The sequence below is a fragment of the Larimichthys crocea genome, chromosome XXII, assembly GCF_000972845.2.
Source record: "Larimichthys crocea isolate SSNF chromosome XXII, L_crocea_2.0, whole genome shotgun sequence".
In the NCBI taxonomy this organism is placed as follows: Eukaryota; Metazoa; Chordata; class Actinopteri; family Sciaenidae; genus Larimichthys; species Larimichthys crocea.
The window spans coordinates 9,660,278-9,678,865 of NC_040032.1; the positions used below are offsets into that span (position 1 = coordinate 9,660,278).

The 18,588-nt window shown below is 44.5% G+C and overlaps 1 protein-coding gene across 1 annotated transcript in view; it reads left to right on the forward strand.

The window, feature by feature from the left end:
• Window positions 1–18,588, forward strand: part of cblb (Cbl proto-oncogene B, E3 ubiquitin protein ligase) — a 43,535-nt gene that overhangs the window by 14,121 nt on the left and 10,826 nt on the right. Inside the window, exons 5-11 of the mRNA XM_019258838.2 lie at window positions 4,126–4,282; window positions 7,133–7,254; window positions 12,297–12,434; window positions 13,157–13,244; window positions 14,017–14,148; window positions 18,012–18,212; window positions 18,385–18,579. Coding sequence (XP_019114383.1) covers window positions 4,126–4,282; window positions 7,133–7,254; window positions 12,297–12,434; window positions 13,157–13,244; window positions 14,017–14,148; window positions 18,012–18,212; window positions 18,385–18,579 — 1,033 coding nt within the window. The remainder of the gene's footprint in view (window positions 1–4,125; window positions 4,283–7,132; window positions 7,255–12,296; window positions 12,435–13,156; window positions 13,245–14,016; window positions 14,149–18,011; window positions 18,213–18,384; window positions 18,580–18,588) is intronic.

An 18,588-nucleotide genomic window follows, 5' to 3' on the forward strand; every position in this document is an offset into this window, starting at 1 on the left:
AGCGTGTTTCGGGGTGTGCAGATGTGTTCGGGAGCTTCTTTAAAACACGTTTTCTTTTTCAGTTTGAAGGAAGTGGCGTGCAGATCTGACTGAATTTCATTTTCAAGTTCATCATTTCCTGTTTGCCGTGCCAATGACCACACACGACGCTTAATTTGGGCAAACGAGACAAACTTACGTTTTTTTTTTCGTTTTTGTTTTAGTGCCGTCTTTGTGTTTTTCTGCTCGCACGAGGCTTTAAGTTCACGTTGATCTGTTTGAAGATGCTTCATCGGTTTTATTATATCGCTAAATTAAAAGCAAAAGTAGAGGAACACTTTCGGGTTCAGGGTAACTCTTTTCTTTAAATGCGTCAAATCAAATGAGGGAAATTAGAGTAAATACAGTGAATAAAAAATATACTACAATACAAAACTGGAGCTTTCAGCGTGTCATACTTTAAGAAGGACGTGTAGGTGTGTTTGCATTAATCGGATCCTGCTTCTGTACAGAACCGGACTGATCCGGGACACCGATGCAGGTGAATGTGTTATCACCTGTATTGTTGGAAGTGAAGTCAGACTGATTGTGTCTGATCATTTATTCAAAGTGACGATTAAAAGACTTTCTTGATTTTCTCACTCTGGTGATTCTCACGGCAAACACTGGTGACGATGACGACTAAAAGAGATGTGTCTCCTCTGCCAAAACAGCATTTCATAGTGTTTTTTATCCTCTTCATTATTTTTTATAGTCTTTTATAGATGGCCGGTTCCTCTTGTCCAACACATTTCATTTCATCGTCGACGCTGCGTTAACCTGCACACGACAAATAAACTGAAACTTGAAACACCAGATTTTTAAATTTAGATTTAATGAACAGCTCTGTGAGTGTGTAGCGTCTTCTTTCTCTTTTAACACGTTGATACGTTTGGACTCTTTAACGAACACTGTATAAATAAAACATCCCAAAATGACCTCAGTGATAGAAAATTATTAATTATAGAGAATTAAATGTAATGATGCACGTACAGCAGCTAACAAACTGAGCTAACATGAGCTAACAGCAGCTAACAGACAGCAGCTAACATGAGCTGACAGCAGCTAACAGACTGAGCTAACATGAGCTAACAGCAGTTAACAGACTGAGCTAACATAAGCTAACAGCAGCTAACAGACTGAGTCAACATGAGCTAACAGCAGCTAACAAACTGAGCTAACATGAGCTAACAGCAGCTACAAACTGAGCTAACATGAGCTAACAGCAGCTAACAGACTGAGTTAACAGCAGCTAACAAACTGAGCTAACATGAGCTAATAGCAGCTAACAGACTGAGCTAACATGAGCTAACAGACTGAGCTAACAGCAGCTAACAGACTGAGCTAACATGAGCTAACAGCAGCTAACAAACTGAGCTAACATGAGCTAACAGCAGCTAACAGACTGAGCTAACATGAGCTAACAGCAGCTAACAGACTGAGCTAACATGAGCTAACAGCAGCTAACAGACTGAGCTAACATGAGCTAACAGCAGCTAACAGACTGAGCTAACATGAGCTAACAGCAGCTAACAGACTGAGCTAACATGAGCTAACAGCAGCTAACAGACTGAGCTAACATGAGCTAACAGCAGCTAACAGACTGAGCTAACATGAGCTAACAGCAGCTACAGCTGTCAGCAGTTTACTTCACTGTCCATCATAAACTCTGTAAATCACAGAGAGTTGAGGCGGAGCAGCCGGAGGACATCAGAGGGAAAACCAGAAAACATTTCCTCCATAAAATATGATCCAGTTTCACCAGAATCAGTTGGTGCTGATATAATATATATAAATAAATATATAAATAGTTGCTGCTGTGTGACTTAGTGCCGTAAAGCGTGACGTGTTTCTCAGGGGAAATGATTCTCTGTGTGTTCCAGTAAGATAATGTCAGACAGGCAGCGGGTGTGTGAGGCTAATGTATACGAGCGAGTGAATATTAAAGCTGTGGTTGACCATGCGTTGAACCAGAGAGTGATGTTCCCGTCAGCAGCCTTGATTACAATCACACTGAATTCTGCTCAAGTCTGAGGTCACGAAGCGTTCGAGTGTGCTGAATTCTCTTTTTATTATCTGTGTCTTCTTTCCTTCCATAATCTGCCTGATTACAGCCTCGTTTGTTGTGACACACGTTATCATTTCATATTTGCATTTAGTCCGATACAGAAGAATCTTCTTTCTGTTGTCGTCACTCGAGCCCCTCTTGGATTACTTTGACGCTTCATAATTCTCAAAGAGTCTTTTCAACAGTCGAGATGATGAAATGCTCAAAAAGTTTAAATTTATCTCTTGAGGTAAAACTCTTGTTTCCTGTTCGATTAGAGGAAAATGACATAAGCTATTTTTGTAAACGGCATTAACACGCTGTCTTTAGAAAATAGGTTTATATAAACTGGCACACGGTGGAGTTATCTGAGTTTTAGTTCTATTTATTTTGCACAGTTAAAATTACATAGAAATGACAAAGATTACAAATAATGTGCAGAGATAGACTTATTTAAAGCCTGCACCTAGAGTTAAATAAAAATAATATAACTACATAAAGTAATGACAAACTGATAATAGAAAAAAACAATTTTAATATTAAGTTCCAATGACAATAACAATAATATGAACATGATATATAAGTGTGTTTGTGTATATGTTAGAATTTCAGCAGCTAAATAAGCTTTTAAACATCTTTTAGAAAAATTTAAATTTGATTTAACTCCTCAGATTTGAGCTAAATTCGACGTCTGCGAGTGAGAAACTTCAGCGCATGAAGCTCTAAAGATCGTCGAGTGAACCTGTGAATTAAATTTAAAGTCTTGAAGTGCTCTGCAATATTTTCATCTTATAAATAAAAACACATATTTGAGAAACATTGATATCCTGAACAGTATCTGGAGTTTCTGAAATAGATCTGCAGACGAGGTGATGTGTCGTAGGAAAAACCCAAACTATGTTACAATATGAAAGATATGCATAAATTAGACTGTAATAATTTATGTATTATTATTATTTTAGTAGTATTTGTGCTTTCCAGCTCAAGCTCTCATCAACAAAAATTCCCAGGAAACTTGTTGTTTGATATAGTTAGATTATTTTTTAACAAAAGAAGCCTCAAGTTAATTTTCCTGACTTCAGTCATAAAATATTGCATTATGTATTTGATGTTCAGGCCTGCTTCAGTTGTACAATAATAATATATTCGTGACATTAAATGATTTGATTGTTCGTTTGTTGAGTCGTCTCTCAGTGAAGACGCGTCTCCACACTCGGCTGCTCGTGGCTGAGAGCTCAAATTAAAAAGCTCGAGGAGGAAATGTTCAGTACAAGAGACGTTTCTGCTGGAAATGTCCTCGTAATGAAGCTGCCGCTCCTCGTTTCAGTGTCGACTTCTCACCTTCAGTGCAAGAATTCACACAGTCGCTTTTTAATCTTGATGGATTACATCAGAGGGTGTCACTCCCTGTGCAGATTGTAAAGCCCTCCGAGGCAAATGTGCTTTGTGACTTTGGGCTAAACAAACAAAATCTGATTTGATTTGATTTGAAGTGCCAGGCTCGCTTATCTTACGTAGACCTTGATACGGTGCATCCGCCTGAGACATAACTGCTGCGTCAGGGTTCAGACCTCACGACCATCTTCTGCAAAAAACCTGATGTTTGTTTGTTTGGTGCTTCTTCTTCTGACCCGTGCTGCTGCTCAGTCGTGGTGCATTTTAGATAGAAGCTGTTAAGTACACCAGGAAGTAAGATAAATAAGCGTGAGGTTACCATCAGCCACTGAGGCTGCTGATCAGTCACCACAAAGATTTGGAAGAACCAAACTGATACTTTCGTTTCCCATTAGCCTATCAGATTAAATGTCAGATATCGGTGAGATACTTCACTCCTCCTCAGTTTGTGCCACCAGACTTCATCTTTACTTTAATGTAACTCTGCAGAAAATGTTTCACTTCTCTTTATTGTTTTATCTCATCTGAAGCTGTAACAGCAGCAGATCAAAAGTCAAACCACATCTCTGAATCTTCTTTGTTGCATTGCATCTGTCTGATTAAAAACACCTTTTTGTCTCCTCTCGTTGCTGCTGTTGCTGATCAGACTTGTTGCTCTGTTGCAGGACGATAGTGCCGTGGAAAATCTTCCGACAGTGCCTTCACGAAGTGCATCTCATCAGCTCGGGCCTGGAGGCCATGGCCCTCAAATCCACCATCGACCTCACATGCAACGACTTCATTTCTGTGTTTGAGTTCGACATTTTCACACGCCTCTTCCAGGTTTGTAAAAAAACGTAACACATGGCACGAAGCACTTTCAGCTCATGATGCATTCAGGTACAACGTTTTTTTTTTGGCATTTGCATGCAGCGCCTCCAGTTTTGTCTTTTTGTTCACATATCTTTTATTATGTATTTAGTATCTGTTCCACTGTGGATTGCACTTTCCAGTCTCCCACTGATGAGCGATAACAAGGCAGACACATGCTGTCAGATCACTGCTAGAAACGACAGCCTTCAGCATGATGACAGGACGCCATGTTATCTGGAACGTGTCGTGGAAGTCAGGAGGGGAAAGCTACAAACTGCCAACCGAAAACACAACAACAGAAGGAAGCTGGGATCATTACACGAGTTAAAAAGCAATGCACGTTCAGGTGTAACTCAGCAGCTATCTGACTATCAAAGGTCACGTCAATGATTTATCATGAGCTGCACTAAAGCAACATTTAAAATGAAAGCAAAAGCAATAACACGCTGTAAAGTTGTCAAGAGGCCGCCTGGACGTTTGAATTTACTCACATCCAACACGAGTTATCGCAAAGACACGACTAGATGTTCAACTGAGCTGAAGTTTAAAGATACAAATGAAATGCAAAGTCAGGAAAAGGTTGGTCAGACTGCCGTTATACTTTCCACCCAGCAGACTTCCCTGGAATCAACACTAATCTTCGTACCAATATCAGTTTGTGCAAACTCCAAATATCAAATCTCCTGATTATAAATACAAGAAAATATTTTAAAAAACGACAAAATAATGACACCAGACTCTGCAGAGCTCTTATAGTGGATCGTACCTGATCCTCGGATCATCATAGTTGGTTTAGTTTAGCCTCAAACGCACGTGGATGTTGAATGGATTCTTGAAATTTGACACGTTGCCATTAATTTGGCGGTCGTGAGCTCAGCAGCCCCTCGGGTGATTCAGAGAACGTGTCTTGAACTGAGCTGAATAATCAGAAGCTTATTTCTGGGTTTGAACAGCAGAAAATATTTGTTCTGTTTGATGCTCTTTGCTTCTATTTCGGTGTTTGAGGCTTTCGGATGTGTGTGTGGCTCCTTTTGACAGATTACTGGCCATGTGGCTTCAAGATGGTGTGTGTGTGGGCGGCGAGGCCTTAAAGCGCTGTTTTACTCTGGCAGAACCTTTTCTGCTTCGCATGCTTACTCAGAACATGAAATATGAGACGGTGAACACTCGATGAATGATTTTGTCGGGATTAGTGATGCGGTAGTCGCGCATTGTGTTTCTTAGCAGGCTATCGGCAGAAAAGATCAGAAACTTTGTGATTCATCGCTGAACTCAGCGCAGATCTGGTCGTGGGCTGGAGCTGCCATTGACTCTGCGTCCTGGGAAGCCACTTCCAGGTTGTGTCGGTTGAAGCAGCCCTCTGCGGTCAGCCTCGTGCCCCCGGCCTGGTTGATTCACTGTTTGGGAATCCTGGATGAAGGCGAGGGGAGTGGGTAGAGCATGAGTGGGTGAACAAAGGAGGTGTCCAACGTAATGACAGATCATGCTGCAGGGCGGATCAGGTCTTTTCTTTGTCACTGCGTTGAGTAATATTTGGACGAGCTGCAGGTAAACTGGTGTGAAGATTTGCAGAATCATGCGGTACAGGGTGAGAGGACGGCGTTTTACTTGCTTCCAGCTCTGTGTCACACTCTGCAGTTGTGTCCGTAGTGTTTTCTTTTCCATCTGGCCGTCTGCTTGCCTCTTTGGGCTGGGCCGATCTCCAGTTTGCAGCTCGAATCAACAAACTCACAGAGTGGTTAGGGCTTGCTCCATTGCCATTTCAGCCCAAAGGCCAGTAATTCCAGTATGCATGAGTTTTTTTTTCTTCTTCTTCTTCTGCCAACCAGCTACACAGTTAAAGCAGCAGACTATTGTCCCCCGGTGAGCTCCAGCTAACGTTCAGGATGGAGGGTGAATGTTGTGGCACTTGGCGCCATGTGGAGCCAACTGGCAGCCGCTGAAGCCTCCGAACACAATGCCCCACAGCTTTATGCTCTTACTTCAGGAATCTGATGCAAACTGCACCGTCAGTGTTATTCTTTCAGGAGGATCCTGTGTGCAGGAGGATTCAGAGGAAAAGTAACAAGTGCGGTTGTTAGACGGGAAACAAACACCCACACACATTTCAGCCGGCCGCTCGTTTGATTGAATTGAATCTTTTCTTGAAAAACGCAGATGTTTGTGCTCTGCAGTCAAATGTCAAGGTCTTCTATATTTGTATGTGATGCTACACAGCACATCTTTTATTGAGTCTTTCCTGCTGAGCAGTAAACAGACTCCACCCCTCGGCAGTAATGTTAGCGAGCTCTCCTCCACATCAAGTGTTTGGCATCTGTGTGACTGTCCTGCAGAAAAAAAACCCTCAAACCAGTCGTAAACAAAGCCAAACACAACCGGACGCAGTTCACAAGCTGCTCCTGCACTGTAAAAACCAGAAGAGCCTCAAATATCCAAACAGGGGACCCAAGGAACCTTCAAGGTGCTTCAAGAAACCGTTTAATGTTGCTCAGATATCTGAAGAAGGATGTTGAAGGTGCTTCAAGGTTCCTGGAAGAACCCTGAAGCTCCTCCAGGAAGGACTGAGCTTTCTGTGAGCAGTATCTATGTCTGCATTGTTTATTCGTGGAGCTGGACAGATGTCAGGAGCCTCTGCCTTCTTTCTCATTGCAGTCTGTTGATTGTTAATATGACAGCAGCCAGAGAACCTTCGATCACGTGTTTGTGGCTGAAACGCTGACTCAACATGACTCCACGCTGAAAATATGAAAAATGACTGTACACTTCATAATCTGTGGAGTTAGAACATCACTGGATGCTCCTTTGTTTGTTTCTCTGCAGCCGTGGGGATCGATTCTGAGGAACTGGAATTTCCTGGCAGTGACACACCCCGGATACATGGCCTTCCTCACCTACGACGAAGTCAAAGCTCGACTGCACAAGTACATCAATAAGCCTGGCAGGTAAGGTCGCCGTGTGTACTTCAGGTACCTGGGGAAAAAAACCTGGTTTCAAATCCAGATCAACCCAACAGACATCCAATGGTTGTTTATTCTCTCATTTCTCACTGATGCCAGGATGTATGGGCTTTATAATTAGATGTAAATAGGATGAAGAGGGCTGTGAAAACAAAGCCGTGTGTGTGAAGGTTGCTGTGGCAACGCGGATAGTACACACTGTAATGCAAATAGAGCCATCTTAAAGCTATAAAGTGTGTATGTGTGTGTGTGTGTGTGAGCTCCCAACAGCCCTGAGAATACTACAGAGCCTCGAGCTGGGTTTTCTTTTAAAGATATTTCTGATGGAGACAGCTGAAGAGTGACAGGAACGTGGAGAGAGAGACGGAGCTTCTCTCTGTTTGTCTGTCGTAGATCGGTTTAGGTTGCAGCTCTTTGTGAAGAGATGAACGTCGGGATCAGACGGGGGAGATCCAGGCTTCCTGTTCCAAAAACAGGAGTTACATTTCAGTTTGAAATCATCCAACACGAAGTATGTTGGTGTACATTAGTACACCTCCATGGAGTACACCGTGTACTTTCTTCTTCTTCTGTAACCTGACAGAGAGCAACGGCAACATTTGACTGCCTGAACATAAATATAACACACACATGTGCAACTTTCATTTGTATATTGTGATATTCATCGCAACCGCTTCGGCTCCAGCAGCCACTGTTTTCACCGAGCTGGTGGTCCAGGCCCAAACGGTGAAATGTCCAGCGTTTGACGTTTTTTTTTACTGTTATGAGAAACATTTAACGGTTAACGTGTACGTACTCATGCACGTGTTTCCATTGCACTGCGTGTTGTTCTAAACTCAGCATGTGGCCGTGTGATCATCACTGTGTTTGACTCTTTCTGCACAGCCCTGCTGAGTTTTGGATGGACAGCAGACATCGCCATCTCTGTTTCATGTTCAGCACTTCATGGAAAAGTCACCTTCAGCACTAATTAACTTAACGAGCTTAGTGACTGTCAGCCACACATCCGAGGGCACGCCGAGGTCAGATAAGGGCTCTGCTTCAGCGTTCAGGAGGAAACACGGTTGATGAGAGTTGGAGGAAGAACTGAGAGCAGACGGGAAACACAGAGAGTTTATCTGCTTCATCAGGATGTGTTGGTGTGGTTAGATCGGGTGTGGTCATTAGAGTGTCGATTAGCTCAGTTGGTAGAGCGTCCGCCTGGTGTACGAAGGTTCGAGTCCGACCTGCGACCCTTTGCTGCATGTTGTTCCCCGTCTCTCTCTCTCCACATTCCTGTCACTCTTCAGTCTCTGTCAAAGCTTGAAAAAGCAGAATGCAGTTCATCGTGTTCACGTCGGACTTTATCGCTCATAATAAGATGCTGATGGAGTTCTCGGAGCCTTTAACCTGAGCGTTGGACCTTCTGCCACCTCTTTGACGAGCCAAGACGTCCGGACTTGTTTCCCCTTGACCCTTATCTGAACCCGTCCTGCACAGCCAGCTCTGAAAGTCAACGTGATGTTTTGGGATCCAGTTTTCAGGGATGTAACCATCGATCTTTGTGGCCCTGCACATATGCTCATAAATATTTAAGAGCTCAGACTCAGAGGCGAGGCGATATCAGTCAGAAATAAAGGATGTTTATGAATTTCCATTTGGGATTATATGTGTCATAAAGAGGTCATGCTTTGCTGTCACACCAAAGCTCCTTATTACTGTTTGGATATATTCATAAAACATGTCATATCTTTGTTTCAGAGCTTATGGTAGCAGCAGGGTGTGTGTGTGTGTGTGTGTGTGTGTGTGTGTGTGTGTGTGATCCCACGTAAACTTGCAGCAGGAATCTTTTCCAGTGAGACGTGGATCAGCTGAACCAGCTGTGGAATTATTAAAGAAATCGAGACGCAGACGCGGTTTTTAAAAATGCATCATCACTGCATCCAAATAGAAAATAATGGACACCGTTTACCGTGTGTGTGTGTGTGTGTGTGTGTGTGTGTGTGTGTGTGTGTGTGTGTGTGTGTGTGTGGCTGTAGCCTACACACTAGTTTCCGAAGCGAGTGCTGTCAAGCGGTGTTTGGTGTCGTGCCAGTCTTTGAGGGTTTTTTCCCTCCGCATGGCGAGCGAGTTGCCGGCTGGTGGAGGCAAGAAAAGTACCTCGAGAACAACAGTGCTAATTTATTGCGAGCGGCTCATGCAGCCTTGAGCTGAGCCGAGCGTGCCCTGTGATTAGCCGGGCCTTTGCGTGGAGGCTTGGTACAGCAGAGCAGATAATGACAGGACAGGAAACTGTGTGTGTGTGAGAGAGACTATGCAAATGTATATGCTGCTGATCACAGAGTGAATCATGCAAATACACTGGGACAAAGAAGTGCACGTTCAAACACACACTGAGAACTGAACCCATGATGCATCGATCGTATCTCTGTGTGATCGTCGGAACGTTTCATTATTGCGTACCCAGTCGCTTCCTGTCCTCTTCCAATCAGAGGTGAAACAGCTTATTAGCATCAGAGAAACAGTCAAGCTGCCTTTCCCACGTCGTCTCCTTTCAGTCCGAGCTCTGGGGGATTTAGCCCGTTGCCTTTGTTGCTGTTGGAGCACGCTGTGGTCGAGGCGAGCTTCGAGCCCAGGACTCGAGCTGGAGAGCATTTAGAAAACCTCTCTCTGTTTGTTTGTTTGTTCTCGTTTCATTTCTTCTTTCTTTGACTGAATCATGTGACTTTAATCTCGTCTGTCTGTTCAAGACAAGTCAAGTCTGAAGAAGAATTAACGTTTGATATCAGACTGACCTCGAGATCAGTCTTTTTTTTTTTTTCTTCTACCACAAACATCAACTTTTATTCTAGTGTTATTATTTATTTAGATCTCCATTAGCTAATGTATGATGAACCAGAACTTCTGTTTCTGTTTCCTCCCGGCCAAACCTACGACACACCATGACGTCAGCATCTAAACTGATGATTGATGACCGGCTCACCTTCTCTAATCATGTCGCCTCGGTTACCCGCTCGTTACCTGACTCAGCATGGTAATCAGATTACTGAAGACCTGCAGCTGTTCAGAGAGGACCTCCTCTCTGAACTGTTCTCTGTATCAAACTAGTCCTGGTTCAAAAAACTAGTACTGCAAATACTAGTACTATGAGTATTTACTCGTGTGTTCCCGGGATCTGGTTTCTTTTGACGCCTACACACACACACACACACACACACACACACACACACAGTATTAGGAGCAGTAGGTATGGAGGTCTGACTGCAATGTGTGTGTGTGTGTGTGTGTGTGTGTGTGTGTGTGTGTGAGGGAATCTGTGTATGATTTGTGTCAGTGACTCACTCCTCACTCACCCTTTGACGAAGCAGAAGGGGTTTTTCACGGACACCGCGTACAAACGCGTGAGTGAAAAGATTCAAACTCGTCGTAACTCTTGACGCCGTCTGTCGTGCACGCTCGTGAAGATGAAGCTGCTGGATCTGACGTGACGTGTTAGACGTGTGTGTTACTGCATCTTCAGTCATAACGAGACATGTTATAACGATTATTTGAAGGAGCTGTGTTTGATTCCAGCTTTTGGACTCGGATGACCTTTTCTCTGTTTCTGCAAGAGTCAGCATGAAGTGGATGATCACTCACTGCACTCAGAAAGTATTTATAGTCAGAGAATCAAATGTGTTTCACTGTTGTGTAACTCTGATGACGTGTGTGGTCAGATGCCTGTCGTCGGGTTTGTTTGTCTCCTTGTCTGCTGTTTTTGTGTCTTCCTGTTGTGTTTTTGTATGAATCGGACGCCTCAAACCGGCTTCAGGGCAGGAAGCGAGTTGTATTTATGTGGCACATTTCGTTACAGTAAACTCAGTGTGCTCCTGATTACGACGAGTACACTCTTGCCAGCTACAGCTGGCAGAAATAGTTGGTGGTGTGTGACTTAGTGCCGTGAAGCGTTACGTACTTCACGTGGGTGATTGCCCGAAGCTAAATAAATCAAATCAAATCAATTTTATTTGTACAGCCCAAAGTCACAAAGTCCATTTTCCTCTGAGGCTTTACAATCTGTACAGGGAGTGACACCCTCTGTCCTTAGACCCTCGGTTCCAGTGAGGAAAAACTTGCCCACAAAAACCTTTAACAGGGAAAAAATGTGTAAATAAAGTATCTTTACGTTAACAAGTAGCTTATTTGTGAGTAGTTGAAGTTCGATATGGGTTTTATTGCATTAAAAGCAGAGATGTATAAAGTACTGGAGTAAAGGAGTGGAGTAGAAGTACAAGTGCTATATCAAAAAACTGACTTGAGTAGAAGTTGAAGTGTTCTTTAAACACCATACTTAAGTAAAAGTACTAAAGTATTCAAAAAAAATTGTACTTAAGTATTGCAAGTAGAAGTATGTAAAAAAAATGCTACTCAAGTACTGAAAGTAAAAGTACAAGTACAAGTACTGTTGTTTATATTATTTCAAATATTTATTAAGGCACAACTTCTAATGTTACAGTGTTACAATGTTCATGGTAGAGTTCTCTGATTTCCCATGGTCTGTGAATGCGTCTGAATGACTGCGAGAGCGAGGGGGCGGGGCAGCAGGTGAGAGAGCGCACCTGGGTGAGTCAGGTGTATGACGTACGGCGCGCGAGCGAGGTTGATGTGAGACCGGGACTGTTCTGTTGTTGTTGTTGTTTTTGGCGTGGTTACGGCCGACAGTCACCGAGTCCTGGAACCAAACCGTTCAGCAATAAATGCAGCTTTGTTCAATATCGCCTCGTCATTCATCACGTGTCCGGCTGGACGCTACAATAGTAACGAGTAACGATTCAGCACATGAAAAATGTATCGGAGTAAAAGTATTAAATTCATCAAAAATATGTAGTGCAGTAAAAGTAGAAGTTGGGGGAAAAAATAATACTCCAAAAAAGTACAGATACTGCATTTTAGTACTTAAGTACAGTACTTAAGTATTTCCACTTCGTTACTATACATCTCTGATTAAAAGTGAATCAAAGATGCAGGGGAAACGTGTCTTCATGCTCTTCTCTGTCTCTCTCCAACAGTTACATCTTCAGACTCAGCTGTACACGGCTGGGCCAGTGGGCCATCGGCTACGTGACCAATGATGGCAACATCCTGCAGACCATCCCCCACAACAAACCTCTGTTCCAGGCGCTCATCGACGGCTACAGGGAGGGCTTGTACGTGACACACACACACACACTCTCTGTTTGTATATTGATCGGTTGAGCTCCCACTGTATACAAATGAGAAGTGATCAACTGTGTCTCAGTCTGTCACATCTCATCTGATTTGCATAGACTGTAAATGTCTGCTGGCAGAGCGGAGCTCGGTGCCTGAAGGGGGAACTCGTCTCTGAGAGCGACTTCCTCGATGAAACAATGTGTTTTTTAGACTTTGAACATCTGCTTCTATCATACCTGATAATCTGACAGGCCCGCAGACGAATCAAACATCCTTCCCTCCAGTTAGTGTGCAGCATCTCGCTCACCCTCCTCCAGCCGTCAATCACAGCCCGGTTAAAGCTGTTCAAGCTCTTCTTACAAGTCCACTGTTAGACAGGGAGGAGGAGGAGGAGGAAGGAGGGGGGACCTGTTTGAAGCACCTCTGGTTTTGATCAAGCGGGGGAGACCCCAGCAACCGTGGGGGGAGGCTCAGCTCCCATCAGGCCCTCTTTTTAAATGTCAGTCATCGTGGTTATTCGCAGACTTGTAAACGCTGAACTGATTTGTGAAAGTGACTTGAAGTGGGTAAGAGCTTCTGATGTCGGTTTCACTTTTTATTCCACTTTAGATTTTAGTTTTTTAGATTTCAGACGGTTCAACATGAAGAAAACAAACATCAGCGCCGTGTTCGACGTTTCTGATTCCTCAAACTTGTTTTTTTTTTTTCTCCTTCGCAGTTATTTGTTCCCCGACGGCCGCAGCTACAACCCTGACCTCACCGGTTTATGTGAGCCGACGCCTCATGATCACATCAAAGTGACACAAGTGGGTGTGTGTGTGTGTGTGTGTGTGTGTGTTTCTAAGAAAACATGTGGAGTGTGTTCCCACTGCTCATGGAATTTCTTCACGTCATGTAACGTGTCGATCGTGATATTTAAAGCGTGGAAAATTCATTGAGAGCTGAAAGAATCGAAACAGAAACTGTTTTTTTTTCTGCATGTTGAAGCTGATTTTTTTTTTTTTTTTCCAGAACTGCCACCAAAAGTTTTCCAGGTTAAAAATGACCAATGAGAGCGCAGCTAGTGGTGTGTCAACCAATCAGGACCTAACTATTAATAATTTCTGTCTCAAGCTCGATTTTTTTATCGGCCTGACCTGAGAATTTCTGACACGATGACATTCTTTAGAAATGAAACTCAAGCTCGGCTGTGATGTGAGTGAAGAGGCGACGTGGAAACTTATTCAGTATCAGATAATTCATAGATTTGATTTGATTTGATTTGATTTGATGGTGCCCCACGTCTCTCAATGAAGGAGCAGAATCATGTGAAGTTGCATCTTATGAAGGACGTATGGGACACTTTGTGTATGTGGCTGTATGTCGGATATTCTGTCTGAGTTTATGTTTATGTGTGGATGAATGCATAAAAACTTGTCAGTGAATATTTGCATGTTAGATGAGTCGTGTGTTCGTTGTTTTCTGTTGCAATGAGATAACGAATATGACAGGACGGTTTAAAGTCATGCCCTGGTGACAGAAAGTCCTCGTGAAGCTCGTGTGGATGACTAACGGGACGTGTTTGCTCTGTGTGAACAGGAGCAGTATGAGCTGTACTGTGAAATGGGCTCCACCTTCCAGCTCTGTAAGATCTGCGCCGAGAACGACAAAGACGTGAAGATCGAACCCTGCGGTCACCTCATGTGCACTTCCTGTCTCACGGCCTGGCAGGTATGGTAACGAATCAGACCGAGGCTCATCTGTGGCTGTTTGGATCTGTGCATCGCATTGTTTTCTATTTATATGAATCTGGTTGGAGGATTTCTGAGCGTCTGCCTATAAGTGAGACAAGACTGCTGAATAATAGAAGCAGCTTTCAGCCTCCAGTACAAGATACATGGTTAAAAACCCTCCCTCCCTCCCTCACTTCCTCCCTGTGTCCTTGTATCTGTCCTAATCAAATTTCCACATATCAGTCAGTAGCGGAAGTGAAAACTGAGAGTGCGCACACACACACACACACACACACACACACACACACACACACACAAACACACACACACACTGTATATTCCAGTGTTTTCGCATGTGTTTCTGCTTCCTGCTGTGCGTCCCACGGCACGCCGTCCGTCCTGCAAACTGCTGCACCCATCGTGCTCGTTTGTGTCGGACACTGTGCCAGCAAAGTGTGTTTGTAATTACCTTCCCCTAATGAGTCATTAGCATGGAGTCCAGCTCTTCCTCCTCCTCCTCCTCCTCCTCCTCCCTCTTCTCCACCTCCTCCGTCTTTCACTCCTCTTGCATGGGACATCTGTGTCGCAGTCGTGGAGATATCGCTCTCCAGACATGTACGTGTTCCGCACTGACCCTGATGTTATTGATGTCTGGCAAGGACACACACACACACACACACACACACACTCACTCTGCAGACCTGGACACGAGCCCAAAAACCTGTCCTGCAATCATGATTGTGTATCAAGGTTATTTTTTGAGTTAAGTACGTTTGACTGTCAGGCGGGCTCACGTCAGAGACAGGAGACACATTCATTTAATAATCTTCATATTGGTCTTGAATATGTATGAGATTGTCGTCTGCAGGTAAAAGCAAAGAGACTACAGCCTCGAGCAAACCACGTCTCAAACTTCTGATGTTTGTCAGCGGAGGTTTTTGTTTGTTTGCGAGGGAGGACATGGAAGATGATTCAGAGGATTTGATACACCGAGTTAAACTTTGTAATCGTTTCCATGCATCTCCAGTTCTTTTGTTTGCTCTGCGTTAGTCAGAAGAATCGACGTCTGAACGAGCAGTGGAACACGCCGTCGTGACGTGAGAGCTCCCAAAAGTGACAAAGTCTCTCTGCGCCACAGGAAGTGACGCTCAGCCGCGTTCTTGAAGTTGAATCTCGAATCTTGAATTCCGTCCACGGAATTTAAATTCAAGGCCTGGAAAACCCTGATTTAAGGGCGCGCGCACTCTGTTCTTGAAGCTTTCTTCTTTCTGTCGGCGTGGCTTCGCTCTGAACATACCGTCGCTGTACGTTCAGCAGATGAGGCGAGTCTTTCCAGAGCAGAGCGCCCCCCCCCCCCCCATTGCTCCGTAAACAGACAGCACCCACGACAGTGTTTGTTTGTCATACTTCCTGTTATGACAGCTCTACGTGACCCCGCCTCCTCCACAACCTCAGCCAGTGATTCAGTGACGTGTGTGTGTGTGTGTGTGTGTGTGTGTGTGTGCACTGCAGTAATTAAGTATTTCCCTCCACATTAATGAAACTGTGAGTCACACAGGGAGGGGGCGCCCTCTTACCATGTGACATGGGTAACCCGGCACCGGCCCGCTCAGGTCATTGACTCAGTGGTGGTTCCCTGACTTTCCTCTCGCTCTGTATATTAGTCAGCTGGGATGGAACACGTACAGACTCCTCGCTCTCACAGCTGGCTGATGACGATCTATGTGATTCCACTTCCTGTTCTCTGTGATGACCCTTTTTGGTGTCTGCACGGCGTGCGGGGAGACGAGTGCGAGGGTTCCCTTGTTTTGGTGTTTTTGGATCCATCCCTGCATCGAAGCACCGAGGCCCGGCGCTGATTCACGCAGGGGGCTTTTTTTCTGCGTCTTGTTTTTAATCTTCCAAATGATTGTCGAGAGCATGAGCAAACTTTTCTCTCTCCACAAAGTATCAAGGCAACATTATCCAGAGTGATGCAAACGCGTTATTTTCAGAGTTCTGCTTCTTCTTTCCACACAGGCGAAAACTTGTTAACCCAGCCTGAAATCTGGCTGAGTGTGTAATGTTTGTATGATCTTAATAAGCACTTTCCTATGAACGAGCAGCTGACTTCTCTGGGTCATCTGTGAGGGAAAATGGTCACACTACATCAGTGTGATGTCAGTGAAACATTTGAGCTTCCTTCCTGCTCCTCCTTGTGGGTAGATGGAGCATTGCAAATGGTTTCCACACATGCTGTGATGAGGCAGCGCTGCATTCACATACCGTCACACACCGGCCGGACGGACGCAGAGCAGAGGTTCAGAAGAGATCCACCTGAATCCTGTCACAGTTTTACAGTTTTAGACGGCTGCTGCTGTATAATGTGTCAGTCATAGTGTTTAATTCTTCAGAGATGCTCTAATCAGTAAACCATTGAATAAACATCTTCTTCTTGCATTTTTGCATCTTTTATTTTTCATTTTTGCATCTCGTTTTGGATTTTAAGGCTCACGTCTTTACTGTTTCGGTTCTTTTTTCATCAGCAGACAAACACAGACGGTCAGAGACTGAAACAAAGAGACAAAACCAGAGCTTAAAACAGAGAAAATGTTGTTTGATGGACAGAAACATAACTCCAGATAAATCCTGCTCACACCATATCAACTTTATTAAGCGATAATATGTCAGTGTGGTTTTTATTGCACAGTCTGCTGCCCCCAAGTGGCCAAACAAACCTATCAATTAATGCTTTTTTTTAATACTTCAAAGTCACATGTAACAGTGTGTAACAGACTGTGTTTCATCATGTTAGGAGAAGATGCTGTTGAAACTTTCACTCCTCCACTAGATTTTGACTGAAAATCACCAGATTTAATGTGGAAACGATGAATCAACACCCCAGCGTGTCAGATCTAGGGGTTGCTATGGCAGAAGTGGAAGATAATTTGCATGACTTTGTTTTTATTCATGTAAAATCACCTGAAAATGACGCTGCAGGTCGTGTTTGTACAGTAACCCATAAACACCGGCTCTGGATGGGGCCTTTTGTGTTTTTCTTTGCATTTCGTGGCCACCATAGTCCCTCTTTAATGCTAGTGAGGAGAGGGTGTGGCGAGGGGGTTGAAATCGGCCGTCCTACACACTGGTCCTTTAAGTGCCAGCTTCGGTCTATTTTAAAGCCGGCGAAGGTTTTTCTTCGCTTCGCCATGGAAGAAGTTCAGGAGCAGTTTGTTTTAGTTTGTCGGTCGGGTCGTGTCTGTTGCTGGTTTCTTCACTGTCTGTGACCATCACAAAATCTCCTCCCCCATCTGGGCTCCCTTCCTTTTAACCTCCCACTCCTTCCCTTCTCGACCCACTCTAATTAGGATTGAGTTTCAAACATGCCTTTGGTGTGTCCCCTGCCAAGTCCCCAACCATATGGTAACCACAAATGCAGCTTTGTTCTCTGTAAATGTTCTCTGCCTTTGATTGTAGCCCCTTAGTAAGAGGAGAGAGAGACGCACTGAAAACCAAAACCTCTTTTATTCTCTTATTTATGACCCCTGTTTGACAGCGGCTGCCATGTGGAATATGTGCATGTGGCCAGTGCATGTTGTAAAGTTGCAAAACAGTTTTCCCTGGAGTGGATCTACATGAGCATGTGTCCTTTCATGAATGGAGTGGGGGGGTAGGGTAGTAGTGAAGCACATAACGTTAACCATGTGTATCCCAGCTGTGTGCACCAAAGATCTTCCTCAATGGTCCAAGTGATTCTTCATGTTCCCAAAACACTACAGCGACGAGGCCGGGGTCACGAGATCATTCGATTTTCGAGATGTCTGCAGGTTTCTGATGTCACTATGTGCAGGAAATATCCAGTTTTTCTCGTGTCTGTTCCAGGAATCGGACGGTCAGGGTTGTCCGTTCTGTCGCTGTGAGATCAAAGGCACCGAGCCCATCATCGTGGATCCCTTTGACCCGCGAAATGAGGGCAACAAGTGCTTCTTCCTGGACCAGCACAGCTGCCCCATGTTAGAGCTGGATGATGACGAGGACAGAGAGGACTGCCTGGTCATGAACGGGCTGGCAAACATCAGGAAGGTAAAAGAATCAAAGAATTACACTCAATAATACTAAATGCAGCCTCCACCATAGTTTCTCCTTCACGTTAGGATTGATAGGTTGAGCCGAGGTGGTTGCAGTCAGCTACTGCACCACTAGATGGCACTGAATCCTGCACTGCTCTCTTAAGACGCCTTTCCTGTTTCCTCAGCACTGTGCTGAGCGCCAGAACTCGCCCATGGTGTCTCCGAGCTCGTCACCCGTCAGCCAGCACAGAAAAGCCCACGGAGGAGACTCGGGCCACTGCGTCCAGCACCTCGGCCTTCCCCCCGTCCCACCACGACTCGACCTCATCCAGAAAGGCGCCATCCGCTCCCCGTCGGCCAGTCCCACCGTCTCCCCCAAGGTCAGTCCC